This window comes from Scleropages formosus, chromosome 7 (assembly GCF_900964775.1).
Source record: "Scleropages formosus chromosome 7, fSclFor1.1, whole genome shotgun sequence".
Taxonomy (NCBI): domain Eukaryota; kingdom Metazoa; phylum Chordata; class Actinopteri; order Osteoglossiformes; family Osteoglossidae; genus Scleropages; species Scleropages formosus.
In genome coordinates, this window is record NC_041812.1 from 9,696,460 (window position 1) to 9,724,421 (window position 27,962).

General features: G+C 43.7%; 1 protein-coding gene across 2 annotated transcripts; it reads left to right on the forward strand.

The window, feature by feature from the left end:
* Positions 1 to 8,859: 8,859 nt before the first annotated feature.
* LOC108937791 (WD repeat-containing protein 37-like) lies at positions 8,860 to 27,924 on the forward strand. 2 transcript variants are annotated; one of them, XM_018757952.2, is made up of 14 exons: positions 8,860 to 9,149; positions 11,349 to 11,525; positions 15,897 to 15,993; positions 16,384 to 16,479; positions 16,626 to 16,690; positions 20,387 to 20,522; positions 20,916 to 20,987; positions 21,140 to 21,184; positions 21,328 to 21,404; positions 21,708 to 21,942; positions 22,053 to 22,194; positions 24,371 to 24,505; positions 24,957 to 25,071; positions 25,198 to 27,924. In XM_018757952.2, exons 2-14 carry the CDS (start codon positions 11,370 to 11,372, stop codon positions 25,327 to 25,329), a joined length of 1,503 nt encoding a protein of 500 aa, XP_018613468.1. In that variant the 5' UTR covers positions 8,860 to 9,149; positions 11,349 to 11,369; the 3' UTR covers positions 25,330 to 27,924. The 2 variants fall into 2 exon arrangements, with proteins under 2 accessions (XP_018613468.1, XP_018613467.1); XM_018757951.2 differs by having other exon boundaries at positions 8,863 to 9,144; positions 25,198 to 27,923.
* Positions 27,925 to 27,962: the final 38 nt, after the last annotated feature.

Here is a 27,962-nt window from a genome sequence, read left to right on the forward strand (position 1 = left end):
TTTACCAGTTTATTTGTAAGGCGCTTGCCAAGCACCTCTGCTCTATTTCATAACAGAATAAAACAACGTTTAACAATGGTGCCCTTAATACAAGTTCTTTATTACAAGGAAAGTATTTTGCTTTTGCTTGTTTGTTAAGCTGGTTTGGTGTTAAATTTGAATTCAGCTGTGATGTGTGAGGGGCTCTGTGGAAAGGTAAGAGACAGCCAAAGTAGGTGACCCGAGGGATTATTAGGCCTCAAACAAACAAAAACCTCAATAAATAAATAATAAAGAACAGAGGAGGTCACTCGCCTCATTTTATGAATCTGCCCCCTATTTGTGGCAGAAGGTTTCTCGTGGGTTTCATGGCCATAAGGAGCAGGACAGAACGCTGTCCTCAGGACACGCAGCCCTGCTGTTGGTGCACACACTCTTCCCTGCAGTGCCGAATCACGCCAAGATGTCATCATGCATATTGCTTTGGTACAGTTTATTTCACACCCACTCCCTCACTCACTACCAATAGTCGTTCATCCCAAAGAAGGGTCGTGGAAACACAGGGCGCAAGGCTTGTCACGGTACACCCTGGATGGTAAGCCTGGCTATTGCAGGGTAGCCACACACACACACACACACACACACACACACACACACACACACACACACACACACACAAATGGCAGTGTAGAGCCACCAACTTAGCTGAAGCACATGTCTTTAGACTGTGGGAGGAAACCAGAGCACAAACAGAGAACAAACAAACTCCGCACAGACCGAGTGGGCATCGAACTCACATCAAAGTATGATGTATGTGAAGTGCACATATTGGATGATATAAAGTGCAGCGCAAAGGGCCTGTTGTGGATAAGGTACTGTGTCCACAATGTCTCAGCTGTCATCCTGCTCTTGCGCATTAGATGCTGCAGTTGATCAAAGAATCGGACCAACTGAGGCGCCGATGGTCGACTGCATGTGGGAGAGCCGATGAGAAAGAGCTGGCTGCATGGGGCGCCCTGTGAGCACGGCTCAGGAGGAAGCGTACCCTCGCAGCCAACTCTACAGTGTCTCTGTCCTCATGGTGAGTAACTGGAGCAATGCATCACTGCGCATTGTTCATGCGCACCAGGGAGTGTCGCCATGCTGTGGCACTGTGGGGCCACTGTGCTCCTCCATGACCCCCAGGGGCCGTGGCTCTAACCCACACTCAAGATGAGGCAGCGAACAGCGTAGTGCAAACATGTGGTGTTCAATCCATGCCCCACAAAGGTAATTTCCTTTAATAGGTCCCGACTCCAAATCCACTCTTTGTAACACCTCCACTCCTGCTGTTCTGAACCAGGGGTCCCTGTAGTCCTTGGGAGTCCGTTGATGGGCTTCAAGGGGTCTGCAAAGTGCAGACTTGCTTTGAGAGTAACACTAACTGAAAGCTGAAAATAAAATAAAAATATTACCATACTGTGACCATCTATGACATAATTCTATGTGAAGGTAATTTTCAGTGCAATGAATTCAGGGCCACTTTTCTCAAATTTATTTATGGACATTTTTCTGTAAGGGATTCATAGTTTCATCTCATTCTTAAAGTGCTCTTATTATAATGCATTATTATTATTATTATTTAGATCTTCTGACACTTTTTTCCAGTCTTAATTACAGTATGAGGTTTGTACATTATGCTACTAACACTGATTTACCCATTTATATAGCAGGGTTATTTGTACTGTATCAGTGTAGTGCAAGTGCCTTGATCAAGTTTACTACAGCAGGATGTGGAATTGAAACCCAGGTCCTTCGATCGTAAGGTGACAATTGCAACCACCGCACTACCTGCAGCCCCTAAAAGTATTGTCTCTTCCCAGATGTGTGACCATCTGAACCTCACACTGTTCGGCCAGTGAGGCCTTTCTCCTGAGCGCTGAGCTCATGGTGACTTTATTTACGTTTTTCTAAAGAGCGGAGACAGAGATGCGACCCCCCCCCCCCCCCTTCCCCGCAGCGTTCAGCAGATAAACACAAACAATTCAGATCGGCTGAGTGGTTTACGGGAAAGAGGAACGAGCCCGGATTCCCTCGTAACGCCACATTGAACCACCAATGAAAAACAGGGAATTAAGATACTTAAACTTATTTCAGTAAATATAGTAGCATGTGGGTTGGCAGAGGGAGTGTGTCAGAGAGAAGAAAGACTCCAAACAGGAAACAAACAACAAATGACACACAGGCGGCCGCACTTCCACACAACAGCAACGGCCTGTTATTTATAGAGATGGCGGGGGGTGGGGGGGGGGGCACTGAATAACTGAGTGTAAAACATGTCGCATTTCAGACAAACCCATATGAAGCAGGATTCAGTCCTAGGTGCTCTGACTGCAAGGCGGAAAACCAAATTACTGCGCCACCCACTGACAGTTTGAGAATTTCCCGAAGGAGTGTCCATACAGAATAGTTGTAATACAGCCACAGGATAAATATCACCACTGATTTATTTACTGAAGACAACTACATCAGTGAGCTTCCACACCAAACATTCTTCTGGGGGGGTGGCGTGTCAGGGCTCAGCAGGGTTTGCATTTTCTTCCATGTTTTTGTGGATTTCTTCCAGAAACTCTGGTTTCCATTCACAGTCCAAAGACATGTGTTTCAGGTGATTGGTGACTCTGAATTGCCCTTCTAGTGGGTGTGTGTGAGGGGGGCGTGGTGGCACAGCGGGTTTGGCCTGTGTCTGCTCTCTGGTGGGTCTGGGGTTCACGTCCTGCTTGGGGTGCCTTGCGACGGACTGGCGTCCTGTCCTGGGTGTGTCCCCTCCCCCTCCAGCCTTCTGCCCCTGGCTCCCTGGGACCCCAAATGGGATGAGCGGTTCAGAAATGTGTGAGTGTGTGTGAGTTCAGTATAGTGTATCAAGCACTGAGAGTCACCTTGGATGATGATAATAATAGATTGGCATCCCATCCAGGGTGTACCCCCCCACCACCACTATATGTACCTCCATGATAGGCTCTTGCTCACCCTGCTCAGGACAAGTTGTTTTTGAAATAGGATGGATTGCTGGATGGATGGCTATACAAGCACTAATTGTATTAATGTAATAATTTAACAAAAATACCAATAATTTGGAGTGGAGTTTTAACTGTGAACCAGGATGTATATTGACAGCACAGTGAAATCCCCAGCAGTGCTGAAGAGGTGGACATTTGGATCCTGTGGTGATCATGGCCTTCAGTGTCCCACAGAAAGGTGCCCGAGCGCCCTCTGAGCGATCCATCTCACCTGGCAGCAGAATGACAAGTTCAGCAGAAGGTTCAGCAGACATGCAGGTGCCATCCCCACCTGCCACCTCTCTCCTTTACCTGCCAGCACTGAAAGGAGGTGGCACCTTCTTCTGCATGTTCCCTCCACCCGGTTCCATCACTCACTTCTGCCTAGATCACCCTGTAGCGTTTCCTCTGTCCTCCAAAGCGGTTTCCATGCATATTTTAGAAAAATCACTTCGGCGTTTCCCGAACGTGCAAGACGCACTGCGAGAGTCGAACCCTTTCTTTAATTAGATGTGCCTAATTGAGAAAACAAGCTCTTTAATGATACAGTGAAGTGGTTTGTTATTTGATTTTTCCAGCGGAACAAACATGTTCCACCCCCAGAAAGAGCGCATAGGAAACGCACAGCGGTTAATGAACCCTGTTCAGCAAGTCTGCGATAGCTAAGTCTGGCCTCTGCGGGGGCATTGTCACCGTTTCTATGGAAACACTCAGTCATTCCCTTCCTTTAAGTTTCGTGTTTCCTTCATTTCGGGGGCTATTTGGGGAGCAATTACGCAGAGGCGGCAGAGTTATTTGATCAGATTATATTTGGGCAGAGCAGAAACTATGATGCCTGATCACCTTCACATGGACGCAGATTGAAAGGATCTAGCTCCCCTGGGACGGATTCGAGGAAGACCCTATCAAGGGAGCTTGTGCGTTTGCTTATAATCCTGGAAGTGGCTTTAATTCATTCAAGGCTGTGTGTCACTGAATGACTTCTTCATCATCAGTAGATCAAATGTGACCTGGCAACATGCGCCATGGAAGTGTTGCAAAAAAAAGTAGCGCCGTGTATTGGCATCCATGCGTGTCAGTGGGGGGTGAGGCTGCTCCAGTGCAAGAACACGTCTGGAGCACGTGCAGTTAAATGTGAAGCACAGCACTGTGCTTCTATGAGCTCTTCACACCTTTGAAAAGAGATTATAGCCATGGGCTGAAAATCTCCTACCCCACAGAATCTCCAGATGTCTCCTGAAGTGGACCCAGAGAAGGTCCAGGTCTTCTGTGACTTCTGCCATAACAGACAGGTTCACTGATCAATGTTCTCCAGACTTTTAACCTTCACCCCTTTCTTTAACTGTTTCCAAGCTAGAAGGTGTGGGTTTGGGAGGTGGAACCTGGCATGATGACAGCATCTTAACCTGGTTACCACCTCACAAGACATCATCAGTCATCACGCACCGGAAGAAGTTCTCAGTAGAAATGTCTTTCATCACGCCTCCAGTTGAGGGCTTGCTTTCAATCTACCCTCATGAATTCTCTATCGGGTTTCAGCAACTGGCCCGGAGCCTCCTAATGTTATATTAATATTCCATTTTGTCTTTATGATAATTTAGGGCTGTGTGTTCTCGGGTTATGAACGCGCCGCATCTGGCGCAGCCGAGGCTTGTGTTTTGTGCTGCCAGATATTCAAGAAGTGATTAATGAAAGCTCTGATTCCTTTGCATTCGGAATGGAGTCTATGAAATCTCACAACACCGTTCGATGCCTTTTGGCTTTGGAAGATGGACAGTCTTCTTGCTGAGCCATGGAAGTAACAGATCCTTGAGTTATGAGCACTTGTGGAGATGGTTGACAGAATTTCCCTCAAAGAGTTGCTGTGTGACATTGCAGGTTTGATGTTCACGATCAGTCTTCAGGTAATCACTGCAACTGTGTCCAGTGTGAGAAGGTGTGGCTCGAAGGAGCAACAAGTGGTTAGTGAACTCTATCAGGTGGACGTGTCACCTGCAGAATATTCTGGAGGTTTCAGCCAGCAGCTGGCATGGTACATAGAGTCCCTGCCTTGCAGTCAAAGAACCTGAGTTTGAATCCCTCTCTTGCTGCAGTACCCTTGATTAAGGTACTTACCCTGAATTGACAGTAAAAATTTCCCTGCTATTTAAATGGGTAAATTAGTGTAAGTAGCTTACTGTACAATCCTCATATTGTGAGTTTCGTTGGAGAAAAGTGTCAGCTGGATTAATAAATAATACAAATTGAAACTACATTCAGTTGCTCACATTTCAGAAGCCTGTGTTCTAGGCTCAATTCCCATCCAGCCTGCAGTTATGATTCTTCCCCTGGGAAGCTACCCAGAGCCACATTTAATTAATCCCCATCTGAAGCCTTATCATTTGACCGGGACATTTAATCAAATTAATGAGGGTTAAATAAAAATCAGTCTAGTTATTAATGTCACACTGAGTTGGAGCACAAAGAGGTTTACTCTTCCAAGTTGATAGGTCCCTAACTCTTGGAACTATGGGAACGCTATATTATCATGACACCTGGTGGCTGAAAGTGCTGAGGCCTCAAGACACTCAGCTCCAGCAGCACATAGAACAAAAATATTAAGAAATCACCAAACTAGGTAAGTACCCTGATAACCAGTGACCTTGCACGGGAAGAGCCATTTTTATAACCACCAGTTTCAAAATCCAAGGTGAGTTACAATAATAGTATGATTCAGTTTAATTCCACCATGGATGGTCCCAAGCCTGGCTGAGAAAGGAGGAGGGTTGGGCATGGGGCTAGATACCCCACATCGTAAAAACCTTGCCAGCTACAGAAATGCCAGCAAGAAAACTTCATGACATCTCAGCTCTTAGGGACACCTGGAGAGCCCTTGTTGGTGGTCTATGCCCCAGGAGGGGTGGAACACATAAGATGAAGAAGAATGATTCAGTTCCCTTTCCGTGCCAATGCTCAATGTCCACTCGCCACACCAATGTCACATTATGCATTCTGCAGGGTGAGTGAAAACACACAAACGAGGAGGAAGAATGTTGTGTTAATAATCACAAAGAAATGAAATTACTCTTTACATCTGAAGTGCAAACTGGTGATCACATGCTCAGGAATGCCCAAACTACAAGCCCACACAAGCACAAAGTTTACTTTGATTTTGAAATGTGATTTCTGTTTCTACATCGTGCCGTGTTGTATATTTTTATATATCAGAATGCACAAATTTCATGTGTTATAAAAGAAAACAGTCCTTCTGAGGCAGTTAGATAAGTTTTCTCTCTTTGGTTTCAGAGCCTGGCTTCCGTTGCCACGGCTACATCGTTTTCATCTGAGTATCCGAGATTCTCCCGACTCCTCTGTCTCCTCAAAGGCCTCCCAGAGGATTCTGCTGAAAATATAACAGCAGAATAATCCTCTTCTGCTGCCATGATGCATTAAACCAGGGTTTTATTCACCATGTAGCAGCCCACAGCTAAATAATTAAATGGATCATTTTCTAAAACTATCTAAATGTAATAAATAAAATAGGATGTGTTAATTGATAGTAAATGGGTTGATAAATAAAACTGGCAAATTACGGTCATTAACTTTGAGCTGGAACGTGAGCGAGATGTGCGGCGCACAGGACCTGACCGTGGTGAGATGCAGGAGGAGCCTGGCCAGGAATCACCTCACAGAACCCAGTCCCTCAACGCACTTCAAACTCCCCTTCTCTGCATTGATGAAGCATGAAGAATAATAATAAAAAATCACCTCTGTACTACCAGCTAACATGACAGTTTTTACTGGCAAGAAGACTAATAAGGAAATTATTCACACCTGCAAACACCAGGTAAAAACAACAGTTCTGTCACAACTATGAGAGTAAGTGGCTGACAGTGTGCATCAGTGAAATGTCATCTATTAATTTAAAACCGCTGGGACCCTAAGCACAACAAGAACAATCTAAAGCCCAGAAGAGACATGAATGCTCAGCTCTCCATTAAAGCAGCTCTGACAAGTAATGAGCAGACAAAAATTTATGAACTAAAGCCTTCATTAAAAAATTTGCTGGACTGAATTGTCTCTTTGTTTGTAGCTCTAGTCATGATCTTGATTGTAAAAATAACAGTGCAGCCAGTGGGCCAGACTTCCTCTAGTGCTTTTATTCATGTTCCAATCAGCCTCCTTCTACATGGGGGTAAGCCGGCGATGTTTGAAAATAAATTAAAACCAAAATTTATTCAAATTCAGCTCAGTTTCGTAAGTTTTTAGTTTCAATGTATTAATCTTCCAAGTGATTTATCCTGGTTAGGATGGTGATAGTGTTATATGATTTAATTTAGCAGAATTATTCTTTAATTTTATTATAGTTAATGACTAATCTACTATATGTTTCAATAAAGTGGTGCTTATGGTTTTTCCCTAAAAATAAGTTTTAACCTGAGAAATATTAAATTCAGGTTAAGGCTGTGTATTACATTTTTAATATGGACAAAACTTCAAACAGAATTGTGATGCAAATTCTTATGACTTCCATGCAAAAGTAACTAAATGTGCTTGTTTATTTCTACGAACAATAACAAAATAAATATTTGAAGACAGATCTCCATTATTCTGTATATAAACAGGGCCATTTTTGTTTCAGGTCTTCTTGTCTAAGTTACTATGGAACCAATTATTTTTAGTGTTTCTAGCCGGAACCTTTGTGCTGCAGGACACGTACAGCAGTTTGTGAAAACGGAGATTTTGGAATTAAGACATTGATGAGACACAACAAAGTAAAGGCAGACAGCTGGTGCCATGTGTATACAACTGTAAAATGTAATTATATACTGGAACAAATTCGTTAAAACGTAAGTTAAATAGGCTGTATAAAACACAGTCTCTGAACAGTCCCTGTGGGTTATGGCCCAATTACTCCACTAGAGGGAGACAAATCTCTAAAGGAGATTGACGGACTGGCTGACTAAGCAATGAAAAATATGCTGTAAGGTTTATATTTAATTATTTTCACAACTTTTTTCCTTAGAAATTTGTGTTAACTTAAAGCAACGTTAACATTAAATTACTTAAAAGTAAAACTCTCTGAAACCTCTTCATCAATCCTAACTGCTGACAGATTCATTATATAAACCCGTGCTGTGAATCACACAGCAAATTCCTTTTGTGCGTCAGCACGCTGGGCAATAAAACTCATTATTTCTGATTCTGATGTGTTTTTACATTTATTTAATGGGTTTTTTTTTTTTAAACAAAGCAGCATACTCCGATTTTTTCTTTTTATAGCACATATTTATTTATGCATATACACACACACACACATTTTCAAAATGATTTTCTGAACCGCTTGTCCCATATGGGGTCACGGGGAACCGGAGCCTACCCGGCTACACAGGGCGTAAAGCCGGAGGGGACACACCCAGGACGGGACACCAGTCTGTCGCAAGGCACCCCAAGCGGGACTCGAACCTCAGACCCACCGGAGAGTAGGACCCGGTCCAACCCACTGCGCCCCCCTATATGTATATATCAAGTCTTTAAAGCAACTTTTAAATTTTTATGGATTTTTTTAAATATAGTTGGTACTGAAAAAAAGTAAATATATGGGTAATAAACACGAATCTCCCAAAAAATGATTTTCAGAAAAAAAAACGGTTACGTTATTGTCCATGTGTTTACATAATTTAAAGAAAAGAGTGTTTACATAAAGGGTACTGGAAAGCGCTAGGCAAGACCGGGAGGAAAAAAATGAACCCACGCGAGTGTGGGTCTTCGCTTTCACTGATCTTTCCAGGTGACGCGCCTTTGCGGACCGTTCGTCCGTTCTCCATATTGTGGGTCTTCGTTACTTGTAGGTCTTTGCGTGTCGCGGGTCTTTTAATCTTGGAGCGTCTTTGCAGAGCGCGTGGCCCCCGCCCCCACCAGAGGCACCCTTTAACACCGGCGCGTGGTGGATGCCCGGATGTGGAGAGGGCATGTCGTCCCGGTCATCCTGACAGCCCAGGACACGGGGACAGGCGAGCTGACAGACGGAGAGATCGGGACCACACTGCTGGTCCCCGCGAGAGAATGGTACCCCCCTCGAAGACCGGTCCGCCTCGGCGTCCCGCGGCTGCCGCGCGCTCTCATCTGCGCACTTAGGAGTTCACAGGTGAGGTAATATTATTATGCGCGCCGTCGGACACAGCGGAGCAAAGGATGCTCCGTTTTTCCTGCGTGACACAGCGTGGGGAGGGCAGCGCGCGCACTTTCACAGAGGGACAAAGCAGAGTGAAAACATGGTGAAGATCATAGGGTGCGAGCAGGATACCATCCGGGTACAAATAGGCTGCGTGCATATCGCTGATGTGTCACCTGATGAGCTTGTTGTGGGATTTCCCAGGTGTCTGAAGCAGAGGTGGCTTATTATGGTAACGAGCTTTCTGTAATCTGCCTGTGGCCACACGCTCTAAATTCGCTTTTCTGCGCTCCGCTCCGCTCCAGGTCCAGTCCTGTCCTGTGTGAAAAGTCGTGAGAAGATTTACGTCAAGATTCACTGTCATTACGTGTGTGTGTGTGTGTCGCGCAGTAGGGGTCTTTTCTGAGCAGCAACACTGCGGTCTTGGACGAGATGTCCGATCCCCCCCCCCGCGGCTCGTGCCAGCTGGTCTGAAGGACAGAAGAGGACGGGCTTATATATAGTGTGATGATGCGTCCTATTTACCAGGTGTCTAGAGGGAACATGATAATACTACTATAATAAATAAACTCAACAAGTACTTAGTGGATTATATATTATTATTAGTAGTAGTAGTAGTAGTAGTATTACTGTTTATTTAAATTTAAATTTGCCTGTCTCTAAGGACATGAATCGATAACATTAATTTAAGGTTACAAGTTCCATTCCTCCTTCTTGCACCACATTCTATTGTACATCACCTTAATTTAACCTTGTGACTTTTAGGTTTCAGTCTTCTAGGTGGAACTATGAATACAGTCTGTTGTCAGAACATGAGGGATATTTTTTCTTTTTGAGAGAATTTCTTTTGCAGCTTTTTTTTTTCTGTTGCATTGCCCTTGACTAAGGCATTACCCTTGAATTACTCCAGTAAAATGCCCAACTATATAATAATGATAATTCAACTCAATCTATTTTTATAGAGCACTCTTCTCACACAGCGACACAGCGCTGAACAAAGGGATAAGACAAATAAATAAGATAGTTTATTATATGCTAGAGTAACAGATTTTCCATGTATATTAAAGCTATAAGTAAGCCTGCTGGCCACGGAGGAAAGGAACAAAAAAAAAAAATTCCCAACTGAAAGTAAAGGAAGAAAAAAAAAGAAACCTCTGGGGGGGGGGGGGTCCAAGTGTCTGTGGCTGCCCACCTCTCCTGGGCATTCTAGATTAAAAGACTTAAGTCCGTTTTACAACTGATAATAGCGTTGTAGCTGCATCTTAACTTGATTTCCCAGTTCACCAAGATATGTCTCGTCCGCCATAGCGGTATTATTATTATTATTATTATTATTATTATTATTGTAGCTAGGGGGGCATGGTGGAGCGGTGGGTTCAGCTGGTGCCAGTTGTGGGGCGGGTCTGGGGTTCAAGACCTCCTTGTTGCGGTGCCTTGCGTGTCCCCCCCCCTTCGCCCCTGTGCAAATTATTATTATCACCATCATCAACCCACTGCGTAGCGTACTGCTGATGATTTATTATTAATAGTTTTCTGACGCATCGTGATGTCATAACAGCGGAAAGCGCGGCGCTCATGATACAGCATTGCTTAGCTCACCCAAGTTTCATTAAAATCAGCTTATGTTATCGGAGCCATTTACATACTGTTGAATTTTGACACGTCAGAATTCGAGGTGTGTTGTTTCCTCACCTCTAGAGCAGCTGTAGCGGGAAGTGAGGCTCGAACGCACAACCTTCAGGTTAACAGCTACACTCTCTGCGCTGTGACGGAATCTGTGAATTCTAAAACAAAGTGGCTTTCTTTTGTGGTATTTTTCTCGAGGGCATTACTCATCCTGTGTGCTCACACTGCTCTCTTGGAGCTGCAGGTGGCGTAGTAGTTAGAGCCGTCAGTCACCTTGCAATCAGAGGACCCGGGTTTGACCCCCTCTTGCTGTAGTGCTGTCGGACCAGGTATCGCAGTTCGCTTAGGAGGAGAGTCGCATGAATGAGCAATAATAAAACACTGTAAGAGTGAGATGTTACGAATATCTCCACATGAAGGCTGCTGGTGGTGGGAGAACGAAGCGGACGCGTGACTGAAAATGCTTGATGTGTATTGAGGTGCTTCTGCGTAGGAGTTTTGTGCGCGCGCATGTGTTTTTTTTATAATGAATTTGATTTTTGTTTTTGGAGCGCATTGATTGAGGAGCGATCATGCCGGTGGAAGGCAGCGGCGGTGGCGGTGGCGGCGCTGGGGGAGTCGGCAGACAGCCGAAGCAGAAGCGCAAGTCGCACAGCCTGTCGATCCGCCGGACGAACAGCGCGGAGCAGGAGCGCTCGGGGTCGCACAGGGACGCTCTGGACACACAGGTGAGGGGTGACGGGACGGGTCGGGGACTGGGGGAGATCACCTGCCCGAGAGCCACACCTGAGGCTGAGCTCCGTTAATCTGTCCAAGGCAAATATATGCCCATTTGCATGAAAGCATCTGCCAAGTACCGATTATTATAATCGTGTCAAATCTCCTGTGTATGATTTATGAAGAAAGCGCCTGTTGTTGAGCGCGTGGGGATCGCAGCGGATCAGCACCACTGTAATCCGGGCTGTGTGTCCTCCCGAAACACGCGCAAATATGAACTTTGGCTTCCAGTGCACTTTTCAGCTTTGTCATTACTGCCTGTGTCACCAAGGCGAGCAAAGACTGTAGATGCGGCAGTGGTGACGGGAGGGGGCGTAGTGGTTAGTGGTCGTCTTGAAAGGACCCGGGCCGGGTTCGAATTCCACCTCTTGCAGTAGAACCCGGTACTTACCTAGAGTTAACACAATAAAATGCCTCTATTGCGGAAAAGCTAAAGCAGTGATATTGGCTTCATGTCCAAACCTCATAAGGCACTTTGGAGGAAGATGTCAATCAAATGAATTACATTTCTTCATTTAGCTGACACGTCTCCAGAACCACTTATAATGTTACAGTACTTTTAATTATTTACCAATTCATACAGCTGGATAATTTTACTGGAGCAATTTAGTTTAAGCACCTTCCTTACAGGTACTACAGAGGGAGGTGAGAGTCGAACCCGCAACCTTTGCTTCCAAAGGCAGCAGCACTAACCACTACTCTACAAGCTGATTTTATATGATAATACTTCATTTGCCAAGTACTTTAGCACATAAAAGTAGTTTGATGTGGTTGGTGCATCACTCACATTTAATATGTCAGACCAACATTAAAAACACAGCACAGCTGGCAGTGTAGTGGTTAGATCTACTGCCTTTGGATCCTCTACCTGTAGTACCCCTGAGCAAGGTACTTACCCTAAATTGCTCCAGTAAAATTACCCAGCTGTATAAATGGGTAAATAATTGTAACCTTAATACTGTAAGTCGCTTTGGCGAAACGTGAGGGCACGGTGGTGCAGCGGATTTGGCCTGTACCTGCTCTCTGGCGGGTCTGGGGTTTGAGTCCCGCTTGGGGTGCCCTGCGACGGACTAGCGTCCCGTCCTGGGTGTCCCCCCTCCCCCTCCGGCCTTGCACCCTGTGTTGCCAGGTTAGGCTCCGGCTTGCCGCAACCCCGCTTGGGACAAGCAGTTTCAGTCAATGTGTGTGTTTGTGCACTTTGGAGAAAAGCATCAGTTAAATGAATAAATGTAAATGTAAAATCCAGTATTAAAATAGAGTAAATCTGAGGTCACACAGGTTGAAAGAATCCAATAAATACTGTGCCGTTGTGTAGAGGGGCTTGTGAGAGTATCTAAGAAGTATGAGCACAGCCAAGGAAATGACAATAGGTGTGACACTTTGTTGTCAGTGCAAAGTATAACTCTGTTTAGGGGTTTGGTGCCAACAATGGAATCTTAATGCACATTCAAATGTGGTATGAGTTATCTTTTATTATATGGTTTGTAGCATATATACTGTATAATGTATGAATTATCATTATTATGACTGCACATGTTCATTTGAAATCTAGGCTGCATTGTAAATTTGTCAGCATTCCAGCTTTTACATTCTGATGCAGACCCACTGAAACAATCTGAATATTTATCATTTCAGCAGAGTGAGATTTTAGTTATTCTGAAAATAGATGTATAAGTTCACTTTGGTAACCACATTTTAAAGATTTTTTTCTTTTTAAATAAATGAACAGACTGTAGCCTGATTCCTGCAGATGCTTTACATTCTTCTAAACTGCATCATTTAAAAGGACATTTCATATGGAAATCTTTTTTTTTTCCCTCCTTCCATGATTGTCTTTGTTTGCAACACAATTATGGCATGTGCATAATGGTAGCCATAGCAACTGTTTTCCATCCTCCAACAAGGCAGGTTTCCTAAGCTAAACAGGAAGGCATGTTCTTTCAAAGAACTGTAATTATAACACATTTGTGTCTTTTTTCATTTATATGTAAAATATAAAAACTTCTGAAGATTGTGGTCATACAGTGCTGCTAGAAAGTTTGAGAACTCTGCTGTCATTATTGTATAAAATATTACTTATTCACTGTTCTACTTATTCACTTGTTTTTGCACCTGCACTACTTCTGTTTTTGTACTGCAAGCATGATTTCCTCTAAAGAAATATATGGATCTGGTCATTTTAAAACTGGCAGTAACACCCATTATGTCAGGTGAGAAAGACTGGTTCTCATTAAATAAGGATTTTTGTGGTGAAACCAAGGGATATAAAGGGTTTGAATACTTTCAAGCAGCACTGTATAACAAATGGTTTCTTAATGTATCAACCCAACTGCATTTACATAAGAAGGTAGGAAAACTTTAAAGAGCAGGACTTGTGGCCAGGAAGTTTACAGGTTTGACCCTTAAGTAGGGACCCCATCCCAAGGCCAGGTGTATAAAGAGGTAAACATGAGATCTTGTGGGAAATCAGTGTTTTGGCTGCAGAGTCACACAGAGATCCTTCAGACCCCACGCCATTGTTTCTTGGCTACAGGTTCAAGCTGATTCTCCATACTTGGCGCCCCAAGCCAGTGCCCAAAGATGTAGTCTCTCATGCGCTTCTCGTCCTGTGTATTTTTATGGATAAATTGCTCATCCTGCTCAGTCATGAAGCTGCAGCCTCCCACTCACAGCGTTGATCTCATGCGTCTTTATTTGTAATTATACATGCCTTTAAAATAAAAGCCTTGTATTTTCAGAAATGATCAATAGGCGTAGGATTTTTATCATAAATTTTGCATGATCTGTGCTGGAATGGAGGCCCTGCAACTGTCACTTTTGAGCAGGGAGGACCCCATGGTGGTATTGTGGTTAAGGTGTGTGTTTGTGAAGGAATGCCAACCCCAAAGACTGCAATGGGAGATGTCACAACTTGGTCCACTGTGGATGTGCACCTGCCTTTTGACTGTGAGCTAAGTTGATGAAGCGATGAAGTCTCTGTGGAACCACGCTGGTGAATAATGATGAGCACAGCAGCACATTTATTCCCTCTCTCGTACTTGTGTAACTTGTCCATAGATGACATCAGTGGGTCCTTCAGCCATCTGGAGAGTAAGATAAAGAGACAATGCTGAAATTAGTGGCTGGAAATGTTTCCAGGTGGGTGGTACAGTGAGTAGCACTGGTGCCTCACCACCTTTGAGCTGTGGGTTTTGGACATGGGATAAAATCTGGCTCTGTCTGCGTGGGGTTTCCACAGAATTTTCCTCCCGCAGTCCAAAGACGTGTTTTAGGTGAACTGGTGACTTTTAGTTTTACCCTTTAGTGTGTGTGTGTGTGTGTGTGTGTGTGTGTGTGTCAGTAACATACAGCATCCTTCTACCAGTGCCACCTGCAGTGACTAGATATTCTCCCCTGTTATTGAACCTCACTTGCGTCAGCACTTTGACCGTATCGGACACAGTGTCACGCTCTACACTTGTGAACACACACACACACACACACACACACACACACACACACACACACACGCTGGTTGAAGCCACTTGTCCCGAGTGGGGTTGTGGTGAGCCAGAGCCTAACCTGGCAACACAGGGCGTAAGGCCAGAGGGGGAGGGGACACACCCAGGACGGGACGCCAGTCCATTGCAAGGCACCCCGAGCAGGACTCGGACCCGAGACCCATTGGAGAGCAGGACTTGGTCCAACCCCCTATGCCACCACGCCCCCCACGTTGTGAACACTTGTAATGAATTCATCTCCTCCCAGAATCCTCAAACAGCCATTTTTATAATCTCTCGCATCTAGTTTAGTTCACACCTTGTTCCACAACCGTTTTATTGTTTTCGGCTTTGCAGGATAAAACCGGGACAATGACGTCCGTTGTCTCCTCATTCCTTAGGCTAATTCTCAGGCTCCCCAGCACCAGCCTGACCTGGGGATTAACTTCAGTTGTGTGTTTGTTTTGTCTGAATTTTAAATAAACTGCTGCACTAATGCCAAGTACCATAATATGCTAACAAGCCACACTTTAGAGCTGTGGTAACCTGCACATAAAGAACTGTAGTCTAGTGTGGGCAGCAGATGGCATAGTCGTTAGAGCCATCGCTTTGCAATTTTAGGGGCCTGGGTTTGAATCCCACCTCCTGCTGTAGTGCCCTTGATCAAGATACTTACCCTGAATTGTTACAGTAAAAATTCTCTGCTGTGTAAATGGGTAAGTTACTGTAAATGTCAAACTTAACATCGTTGTCTTGGAGAAAAGAGTTACAAAAATTAATTAATAATAAAATGGCCCTTTTTCTCAGGACTGTGTGTGTTTACTCCCCTCTCCATGTGTTCAGGACTCTAAGCTGCCCATGTCGCTCAGGAGCAATCTGTTGGACCTCTTCAGTCAGATTGAGAGAGAGTTTGAAAACCTCTACATTGAAAACATTGAATGTGAGTATTACTGCGGTACCGTATGCTTCAGAGTGGCCGCAGAGGTGATAACAGCAATGTTATGCTGCGGACAGCAGACAAAGTATTGTTCAGAGCAATCATCATACAGTCAAAGGACATAGGTTTGAATCCCACTACTGCTGTTATATTCTTGATCAGGGTACTTACCCTGAATCAATAAGGTAAAATTACCCTGCTCTACAAATGGGTAAATCATAGCAAGTATCTTGGTGTATAAGCTTCACATCGTTAATTTGCTTTGAAGAGAAGCATCAGATGAATGCTCAAATTTAACATTTACCTTAGTAATTTTGTGAGTATTTACAGAAGCCTTTTTGTTTTTTTGATGTGGTTAAATTTTTTTTTTTTTTTTCTTGTTTTCTTCCTCAGTGCGCCGAGAAATAGAAACACTGAATGAACGTTTGGCTGCCGATGGACAGACCATTGATGGGGTTGATTTGGCCAAGGGGGCTCTGAAAACCAAAGGTGCGGGGATGAGAACTGAATTCATTCTTGCGCCTCAGCTTGTGCTACGTGCTTTGACTCTTCAGGTCTGTTTTTTCATTTTTTTCATTTTTTTTAATTAACACTTTATTTGGTAACGCAAAATATCTTCTGCCCCGTTTAAACAGCCAGCCACAGTACGAGTCAACTCTCTCAGAAACTGAAGACCACATACAAAGCATCCACAAGTAAGGTAAAGACATTTTAATACCTCAGATTAAGCATTTAACTCATTAGCGTTTTTCATTAAAATTATGTGTGTGGCTACAAAGCTGGATTTCAGTATTAAGGTTTGCTTAAAAATAAGTCAGTGTTACTCCATATTTCTTGTACAGTGTAACAGACTTAACTGTACATATGACGAACTCTTGAATCTTAATTTTTTTTATGTTGCATTCTGGAGCAAAGGCCCTTTAATCAGCTATATAATTCAGTTTAATCAGAAAATGATGATATTTTTCTTGAGTCAGAGATACCCTGGCTCCTCAAGTTACAAGTTGTCAGGTTACAAATTTGCCAGCTGCAGTAGCAAATGCAGCCTGTTTCTCCTCTGAGCCAATAGGTGGCAGTACTGAGCACCCAAACAGAGTAGGAGTGTGGGACCTCTGTGATTAATTCATCTCACTTCCACAGTGTTTACAGCTGTCTTTTTTTTTTTTTTTTTTTTTTTTTTTTTTTTTTTTTTTTTTTTTTTTTTTTTAAAATCAATGTCACTGATCAGTAATAGACTGGGAATGTTTCACATGTTTATGGGGCGAATCGGTCAACAGCTGGCACTGAGTAAGAGTTTTAGATGACACAATTTTCATTGAAGTTTAAATTTTAATGAGGTTCAAAGTTAATAAAAATAATAAAGTATTACAAAGTATTTATTGTAACTTAATCTGAGGTGTTTACAGAGTCTAATCCATAAGTCAATCAGGGGATAGCTGTATAATTAGACTTGTTTTGGCAGGTGAAAGTGACCTGAGTTATGGGCATAAATTTCAAAAAGACTTCTAGTCCCAGTTGTGTTTGTAAGTTGAGGAGCCAGTGTAATTAATGAACACATAGAGGTGCACCAGTCTGGTTCATAAAATATGAATTAAATTAGTACTGCTTGTAAATTGCTCAAGTGAAATACCTCGACTGCCAGGGAAGGGTTTTGTGTTTGACAGTAGGGGGCTGACTTGCTTCTTTTAATGAACGGTTGAAATGAGTGCTTATGGATTTAAAATGCTTTCTTCTTTCACTTGTGATATAGCGATCAAATTCTTTCCACGGCAAAGTAGGTGGACCTCGCAACTTCAGTGTGGGAAACTGGGAGTTGTGGGGAGACTCATGGGTAACGGATCGACGGATCGTTCCACGTGTTCCAGTATGCATGAACAGCCCGGCAACGGGGCTGGTGCACCACCCCCGAGACCCTCCGATTCATATGTGTGGAATCTTCTTTTTTTATTTAATGATATTAAAGCAGACAACCAAAGCTACTAATCCAGAGTTGTCTAACGCAGCCTTGGCTTGTGCATTCAGTCTGCCTTGGCTAAAAAAGGTGGTTTTCGTTCAGAGGCAGCTCAGGAACGTGACGGTGAGCACCCAGGAAACAGGTGGCCCGCCCATCTCCCCCGGGAGTCACGCGTGCCACCCGTTTCTCAGGTGTGCGTCTCGTGCGGGGGGGGGCTGCCGTGCCTCGGTTGTGAATTACCACGGTCCGGTCTGTTCTGCATGGCCGTCTGGAACAGACGTGTCAAGTCACATTTTTGCTGTTTTCACCTTTGTGAACGTCGTCCAGCTGCCTTCACACAGCGCAACCATGGGCCACAACACAACCTGTAATTCCTGTGCTTTCTTTCTATGGTTTTTAACACCTGCATTAGTGTTAAAACCTATGCAATAAATTGAGTAAATTCATAATATTAGTAAAATGTATATTTGTAATATTTTGCTCCATTAGCGAATTCATAACCTGTATTTCAGTGTAATTCCGTGGAATTAATATTTATTGCTATAAAAATAGTTGCCAGTTGTCTCTGCCATGTTTCTTCCTTTTGAAAAAATGTGGAAGCATTTTCACCGGTGTAAAACAAGCAACAATATGGCTTTTCCACTGCAAAAACATGCAATGGAGGCAGCCTCGGTGTGCTCTACGTAGCCTGGAGCATTAGCATATGAGCAGATGTAGTGCGAGGCTCACCCTATAGGCTAACCCTTACATTAGCTTTAGCGGTTTGATGTAGCAGGAGCAGCCTCAGTTACACTGAAACGAGTCTAGTGAATCCCGGCTTCACCGGAAGACGCTGTGCTGTCCAGCCCTTGATGTTTTCCTCTCGCTGTGCCTTGGCTGCGCGTAATAGTTGAACCGGAACTGCGTTGATGTTTCTCGGGCTAAACGGCAACTTCGAGCAGATGATTGATTTTGCACAGCGGGGGCAGGGGGTCTGCTTTCGATTCGTATTTGGGTTTGTGTGCAGTGCTCATATTCAGAACAGTCTCCATGTCTCCTGGGTGCATTTCGCAGAGCAGTTTGACCTTATCAGATTGAAACGATGTCCAGCAGTACCTTTGGCGTGGTCCTCACATCATTCTTGCAGCACGTTTCTGTCGTGGCTGTTTAGCAGTTACCTGTCATTGTTCTTTTGTGAAGATGAACAGATTTTTATTTTTTTTTTTTTTCCCCCCCTCCCCCTAGATCTTAACCCCATACACAGAATTGCACTGGTTCCTCTTGTTACAAATTTTCACGGATCCAAACGTTTTCTTAATTTACTTTCACGTGCTTTTTCTTCACTTATTTCTAAAACTTCTGTTTGCATCAAAGTGTAATAGCGGTGTATAAAGGCATTAATTCTACTCACTTCCACAGTGTTTACAGCTCTTTTTTTTTTTTTTTTGTTCAGACTGTCAGGGATCAATAACAAGATGAGGAACTTTATATGTTTATGAGATGAATCAGTCAACAATCACCATTGAGTAGGAGGTTGTGGAAGTGATGTTCTTATTTTTAATAATCTTAAATTGCTTTTCAATTGTAATATAACTTGTAGTTTATCTTAAAGCTTTACGAGCTATTAATTTATAGCTGTAGCCTAGATGTTCATGTATTTATAGATTAGATTCTATAGACATCTGTATTGTTAATCTTTTGAGACTGCAACTTAGTTTTCACAGTGATTTAGCAGTTATGAACAAAATAAGCTGTGAGGAGAATTCCAGCCTCAGTCGTGTTTTCAAGCTGAGGAGCTGGCGTTTTTGCAAATGCATCTGTTCTCCTTTGCTCATTTAAAAAAAATATTAAAAATCACAGTGCACACTGAAGACAGGATTAAATATAAAATTCTCATGTTCAGATAAGTGTGAAGAGACGTAGGGTTGGAGTAACAGTTTTCACTGGTACTGAAACGTTTCTGCCAAAACAAGGCTGCCAGAATGACAGTTTGCTCCAGCGAGTCCCTCATTAATCCATTAATGTCCATTAGTATGGTATGTGAATACCACACTTGTTGAAGCCCTCCATTCATCCTTTAAAATCATTTTTCTGTTAGAACCGTTCTCCAAACGGTCCATTTGTATTTCTGTATTTTATTCCGAGCTGCTATTGTCAACATCGACATTTAATTCTATCAGTATGAACTTGGCGCTTCTCTTCGGCATCAACAGCCAGGTTCAGGGACCGAGCCTTCATTTCAGGGTCCTTCGTTTGCTTTGTGGTTTCTGTAATTGACTGAATAAGTACTTTGCTGAAGCCCATCAAAGTACTTCCTATTGTTGCTGCCCCTGCTTCTTGCTCCCACCCTGCCTTCTGCGTAGTCCATCTGCCAGCCTGGGAGGGGCTTTGTGTGAGTGTTGAGTAGCTTTGCAAATGGGAGCGGCTTCTTGCATAAGGTTTTCATGATCTCCTATCCCACAGATTGTGTCCAGCTTCAAAGCCACCACATCACGAGCTGTGTGCCAGCTGGTGAGGGAGTATGTGGGTCACCGGGATGGCATCTGGGATGTAAGCGTGAGCCGTCTGCATCCAGTGGTGCTGGGTACTGCCTCGGCAGGTAGAGCGCCGCCATGCTGGCCTGCAGGCTATTTTTCACTAACTCTTTACGTTCATGGGTAAGCATGGTATTGCTTTGGTTTCGATGATCCAGCAAGGATGGTGCGTACTGTATCTAGGGGCAGCAGATGGTGTAGTAGATAGAGCTGTTGCCTTGTAATTTGAAGGACCCAGATTCAAATCCCAGTCCTGCTGTAGTACCCTTGATTAAGGTCCTTACCCTGAATTAATACAAACTTGAAGCTTACCCAGTTGGACACAAAAGTATAGGTAAGTTACGGTTAAGCGTACATACTCATACAGATTTACAATGGCACATTCTGGATCAAATGCACAGGTGGATGGCTGATGTGTTACATGCAAAGATGTTGAGACGTGTCACTTTTCCTTCCAGACCACAGTGCTGCACTCTGGAGCATCGAAACCGGAAAGTGTCTCCTCAAGTATCTTGGCCATGCCGGGTCAGGTGAGATGCAGTAGTGCAGCATAACATTTCTGTTGAGTTTATGGAGTGTATCTTCATCATTTACATTTTGCAGTGGCCTGAGACTGTACAAGGTGGCAGGAGCATAATGATGTGGGCCTGGTGTGCTTATTTTTGTGTGTTTACTTTAACAGTTAACTCTATCAAGTTCCACCCAACGGAGCAGATGGCTCTCACAGGTATGGAAACGTGGCCAATCCCCTCAAGCCCTCCTTTACAGCAGAATGAAATTCAGCCCATGTGACCCACCAGGATTTAGAGTGTAGACCAGAATCCTGTGAGTCTGCTTTGGAGCTTTTGACCAGATGTTCTGTCTCCACAGCCTCTGGGGACCAGACAGCCCATATCTGGAGGTACATGGTGCAGTTGCCTGCCCCAGTGCCCGTGGTTGACGTTGGGGTGAGTGTCCGAATCGGGGGGGGGGGGGGGGCTCCATTTTCTGAGACTTAATGTACCATCACTTAATTTCATTTGGGTTAAGGATTAGCGTGAGAATGAGGCTGGATGTTTATCTGAATTCAGTTGGGTTCCAAAGTGAATCAAAATGAGTTCTGATTTTGCTTATGATTTGCTTTCCAGTCCCAAACTGATTGCTCTTCCAGGAAAATGACAAAGTAAAGATGGAGCTAAGTTGAAGACTAAATCAATGCACTCACAAAAAGACCTGCGAGACCCTTAAGTGCGCTCTCTCATTGGTGGCAGGCCTCTGGTGAAGATGAGATCGACTTCTCGGACAAGGATGAAGCTGACGGGGACCCTGACGGCCCCAGTGACTGTCCCACCTTGCGGGTGGCCTCTACAGCCCTAAGGAGCCACCAGGGAGTGGTGATCTGCGCTGATTGGCTGGTGGGGGGCAAGCAGGTGGTCACAGCATCCTGGGACCGTGCTGCCAACCTGTATGATGTTGAGACATCTGAGCTGGTGCACTCACTGACAGGTGTTGCAACTCTCCAGCCAGTTTCCCACTGATGATGGTGATGATTATGATGATGATCATCAGGGTGCCTCAAACCCTGATGCCACGCTGCTCTTCTATTCTCCTTCCAGGTCATGACCAGGAGCTGACCCACTGTTGCACACACCCTGCTCAACGCCTGGTTGTCACCTCTTCCAGGGACACCACCTTCCGCCTGTGGGATTTCCGGGATCCCGCCATACACTCCGTCAATGTCTTCCAGGGTCACACAGAGTGAGTACCCTCCATACGCTCACTAGAGCTCTGTCTTGAAGTGTGCATTTATGCTGTGATGATTGGCTCTACGTGCACTTCAGGTGGGTTGGTGACTCAAAAATTGTCCATGGTGTGTGTGTGTGTGTGTGTGTGTGTGTGTGTGTGTGTGTGTGTGTGGCTACCCTGCAATGGACTGTATATACTCTCCTCAGCCTTGTGCCCAGTGATTCTGGGATAGGCTCCAGACTGCCACAACCCTGATCAGAACAAACAGTTACTGAAATTGGATGGAGGATGGATGTTTCTTTTCTGCCGCTGGTGTAGTACTCAGTATTGTCCCCAGGGGGCAGTGCAACACTTCAAATGTACCTGGTCCACCATATCTGTATCTTCGTACTTTAATGACATTTCTCCAGAACGCCAACATCTGAGCCACAGCTCAGATTTTTTTATTTGTTCATCAATTATGCGGACTGGTTTTATTGAATCACTTCATTCTATGAGTTTTGGTCCCCACCATATTCCGGTTCTTAGTTAGTTGCAGGACATTTTGCCTAGGCGTTAGCTCTTCGGGTTACAAAGTAAAGATCAGAATTTTTGGAGGTATAAACCTTTCGGGTTTATTTTTAACATGTTTCTTCCTTTATCTGTTTTCTCAGTGTCGGTAACCGTGAGCTGCGTCTACCCTCAGAGCTGAAAGATGGTAGTAAAGATCACACTAACAGGATACCTCACTTCAGGGCCTGTCCAGTGTTTCCAGCCCATGTCTGCTGTTCCTAAGTATCTAAATAATAGCAAGATGAGGAGTGCAGGACATGTTTATGGGATGAATCGGTTGCAATCAACATTGAACGGCAGTCTGTGGAGACTTTTATTGTAATTTTAAATTAGTTAGAATTTTATTGTGGCTCAAAATGAATGATGTCTGGTTTTTAAATTATCGCTATCTGAGATTTTTTTTACAGATCGTCATCTGATTAAACTGGGGGACATTTGTGTCATTAAACCTTTTATCAATCTGACGTAGCGAAAAAAATGACTCTGCGATATAAACAAAATGAGTTACAGTTCTACAGATTTGCAGTCTAAGTAAATTGAATTGAGGAGCCGGTGAACTGACTGTGCAGAAGCTCAAGAAAGTTCAATGTGATGAGTCTAGTCTGTTAAACATTTTTTATTAACATTTTTGTATATCTTCAATATATCCATATTCTGGTATATTTTCATTACTGATGGTGATTGTGATATATATTTTTAAACTGTTGGCTTTTATTCACACGAAGTGACATGGCATAATTCTACATGTGAACTTGCCCCTTATTGGCTCTTATCCACCTCCTAAAGCACCATGCCACCTGTTGCTTATGCTCTTAATGAGATGGCAGCTTCAGAATCAGAAGTGTAATGCTTCTGTGGTTTTCTTGAGGATTTGGTTCAAGGTTTGTGTCCCCCCCCCCTTTCTTTTTTTTACATCCAGTTCGAAAACTTTTTTTTTTTTTGGTGTTGAAAGGTGATTTTGCTGCAGGGCCCCCCAGGGATCATCAGGTGATGAACTGTGCTGGAGTCTGTGCACTCAGCTGTTAGGATCTGTCACCTCCTGTGGGAAATAATTGGATGCAAAGACACCTTTTTGCAAGCATTTCCTGAGTGTTAATTGGAAGAGGCAACCTATCTATGGAATGTTTTTCCTATTTGAAAACAAATCTTAAGTTAATAACATATTCTGCGTCTTCACTTTTTTTGAGCTTTTGCAACCTCTGACCTTAGAGATGATGTAATTTCCTCTCCAAATAAGTTCATGTCACATACTTTATTCTATACGCATTTGAGTCTTTATTTGTGACCATGTTTCACTATACTACAACCTACACATGCATCTGTATTACTGCTAAGAGACTTGGAATGTCTTGCAGTAGATGCATTTTAGCTTGAAACTGAAACTTACAAAAAATTTAAATTTAGAAATTCTTTTGATTCTAAAATGTTTTTCATACATTTTGCAGCAGTGCAAATTTTACAGTACTGTGTTTTATTCTGTTGCCTCTTGCAACCAATACATTTGTTTCATTGTACTGCTGTAGTGTGCGAAGAGCATGAAGTATTTCTCCACTATGAAAATAATGTGAGCATTAAGAACTGTATGCTGAAGAGTGTTACAGGTTCACATTTGTGCTGACATGTATTTTTGCTGTAGCACAGTGACATCTGCAGTGTTTACCCTGGGGGACAATGTGGTGTCCGGCAGCGATGACCGCACAGTGAAGGTGTGGGACCTGAAAAACATGCGGTCGCCGATAGCAACCATCCGCACAGACTCTGCCGTGAACCGGTGTGTGGGGATGGGCGGTACAGATACACAACCTTTCTGCTTCTGTGCACAAGAGGTTAACAACCTTTTCTAGGCCATAAACTCCTATACCAATGTGATGAAACCCAAAGACCTCTCTGCTAAATTATCCATAAAAAAAACTGGAGAAAATATTGCAATTTATTGCACTGAAAACTATATTTACATATTATTTATGTAATAGATAGTAATGGCATAGTAATATTTTTATTTTTAGCTGTTATTTAGTGAAAGAGGAAAAGCCTTTACTTCACTGACCCCATGAAGCAGGTCCCAGGTTTAGAAACCCCTGCTAAACACACTCACCATATTGCTTCACACCCAAGATCTTTCATAGCTACTGCAAACTTCATCAACTAAATTTATAAATCCTCTTTAGGTGGGATGGTTTTTGAAGACATTGCTTTGTCATTGCTTTGTTTTTTGTCTCTAGGATCAGCATCTCTGTGGGCCAGAGGATCATCGCTCTGCCGCATGACAATCGGCAGGTTCGACTGTTTGACATGAATGGAGTTCGGCTGGCACGCCTGCCGCGCAGCAACCGGCAGGTAAAGCACAGGTTCTCTCTCTCTCTCTCTTTCTCACACACACACATCCCTTAGTGTCCATTACCTTGGTGCAATCCCTTCCTGGAGGGACTCTTGAGGGCCATCCACCCCCTTCTGCTTCCACAGGGCCACCGGAGGATGGCGTGCAGCACAGCCTGGAGTGATGACAACCCATCCTGTAACCTGTTCAGCTGCGGCTTTGACCGCCAGGCCATCGGCTGGAACATTAACATCCCTGCGCTGTTGCAAGAGAAGTGAGACACTGATCCCTGGTCAGCCAGCAGGGACTTGTGTGGACAAATGTTGGGATCAGCTTGGGGCAACTGCGAAAACATGAGTTGCAGGGCTGCTGTTGGTGACAATGCTGATGACTTATACTCTGTATTGCCACAAGTATTTCTCTGTCTCATACACACAAACACACATGCGCACATAGACTCTGCAGCTCTGTTCTGCTGTTGTGACACATAGATTTTCCCTACCACTGGTCTGAAACTTGCCTTTAAGCTTTTCTCCCACACTGTTCCCACACACAGTTTTCAGAACTCTGTGGGTCAAAGAGGACATCCCTGCTGTGTTTTAACCTTACCAATCAGCTGCTGTACTGTTTTAGCTGCATGCTGTGTATTCACATCCCCAGGCTCAGGTTGCGATGTAGATGCCCAGAAATGTAGTTGCTGCTGGATTGGTGTTTTAGACTTTCTCTTTCTGAATTGGGACAAATGACTCAATCTGGATTGTACTGGGGCGTCATCCAGATTCTCCACCACAGGAACACTTGGATGTGTGTTCACCGAGCAAGGACTCAATGTCTGCGGGGGGGCAGAAATAAAGTAGCCCTTTGAGCCATCTGACTTTGTAAGTTAGGGGATCACTTTGTGTGGTGTTCCTCAGTGGTTGCGCCTGTAGATGAGGGCAGAGATTCTTCTGTTTTCACCTCCAGTACTCTCCATACATATGTTCCTGTCACGTAAATAATGTACCATGCCTTCCACTCAGCCTCTTGTGATGGTTTATTTGCTTTAATGGGTCCCATTTGACAGCTTGGACATGGATACTGGGTGGGAGGCAGCTGGAGCGTATTGTTTTGCTGTGGGTTTGTAGTATCACAGGGAGCATGCCGCCGGGATTCACCACATCGTCTTGTGAACTCGGAGCAGACCCATCAACTTTCCTTCTGCCTTCAGGGGAAGACGGATTGAACCTAATGGGGTCCGGTGTGTCTCGAACAGTAACATTCTACAATAAGCAAAATAAGTTCAGAGACATCAAAATTACTATAATCAGTCATATTAAACGCAAATGAAATATGAGAGGTGATGTCCGTATGTTTCTTTTTTTAAACAAGTATTTCCTTAAGAGGGAATATACAATTCGCTGTGTGTGTGTGTTGGCTGCACTGTGTGTTCATGGACAGGGACTTTCTGTGTCATTTCATTCTGAGGAAAAAAACCAACAATATATTCATGACACTGTATTGAAAAATGTGTATTCATCATGAGTGGGGGTCACTTAGCGAATGATCCCAGAAAGAGACTTAACTTGACCATTAACATTAGTGTAAGGATAGCAAAAGCGTTTTAATAACCTAGTGAAATGCATGTAGTGTTTCTCATGCACAGAGTGGGATGTGACCTGATATAAAATTCAGTTCTCTGTCACACACACGAATCCTTACGTGTTTGAAATGTCACATGATCCTCACTGTATAATAACAGTGGTATTAACATGATTGGGCCAATAGTATTATTTCATGATTTTAAGTCGTATAATACAGTCTCTGGAAACTAACACTTCGATACTTAAGCAATTATACATGGCTAATAGCTGCTTTTTAAAATAAAAGAACTTTTTCGGGGTCTATATACTAGTATATTGCAGCGCATTTTAAACATATTTCATATTGCTTTTGACCTGCCCTCCACGTTTACATGTTCCCCCCAAAACAGGCTTTTTATTGTTTGCTGCTGCTTCTCTTAAACATTTCATGGTTTTGAAACTTGTTTTGCCTTTATGAAATCCGCTTTATACCTTGGATTTTTCTGATCTATGATGACAACCGAAGTGAATAATGTGACTTCAGTCTAAGATGTCCAGGCTTATTTTAGGTGTATTTCGGAGAATAAATTGCTGGGAAACGCTTGTTTCGCGTTCTGTAAGATGTTTATATTTCATTCACAACAGCCTCTTAATTATTTTGGATTTTATTTTAAAACTCCCGAAAGACGGCTCAACCCTCCACGTACTCGCGAGACTATCTAGTTAGCCAGTGCTATTTTCCCGCGCGGTGCCACTTCCTGTTGTCGCGCGCCGAGTCGAGCCCACAACGTTCCCGCAACGTTCCCGCAACATCTGTGTGTTGTGTAATCCGCCGAAGGCGCAATTTCGTCGTGCTGTATTAGACAACAGCGCTTTAAACGAGATGTGTCTGATCCGTGAAAGTGTAAAACAAAAAAAAAGTTTCACCTGCCTCAATCACACGCGTGTCTTCTAGTATTTGCCCTCATAGAAATGCACTGTCTTTTCAAATTTAAAGTGAAGACCAGTTCTTGACATATTTTTTCCACATTTGCCAGTTTTATCACTACCCTGGGAAGGTGTGTGTGCGCGTGCGGAAGTGTGAATAAGCATGTAACTCTGATGGTTTGCAGATCAGAAATCCACCTGAGTGAAAAGCCATCTTATGACTATTGAATTTTGTGTGTGTGTGTGTTTTGCCCCTTGCTGAAATGGGTGGTGTTCACAAATGTTGGCGCTAAAAAATATACTTTTGGTTCATTTTCACTGCATTCGCTGGTCAGGTGGCTGAGCTCATTGACCTCCATCAGTTGGCTTCCTTCTTTTCACCTCTTCATTTGCAGTTTTCTTCCCCTTTGCTGGGTGCAATGGCA

Bases quoted from the DNA above. Each gene is read 5' to 3' on its own strand.
- LOC108937791 (XM_018757952.2), top strand. From the start codon at position 11,370: ATGCCGGTGGAAGGCAGCGGCGGTGGCGGTGGCGGCGCTGGGGGAGTC. The intron at 11,526-15,896 runs GTGAGGGGTGAC...CCATGTGTTCAG, and splicing joins GGGACGCTCTGGACACACAG to GACTCTAAGCTGCCCATGTC. The intron at 21,943-22,052 runs GTGTTGCAACTC...TTCTCCTTCCAG, and splicing joins GCTGGTGCACTCACTGACAG to GTCATGACCAGGAGCTGACC.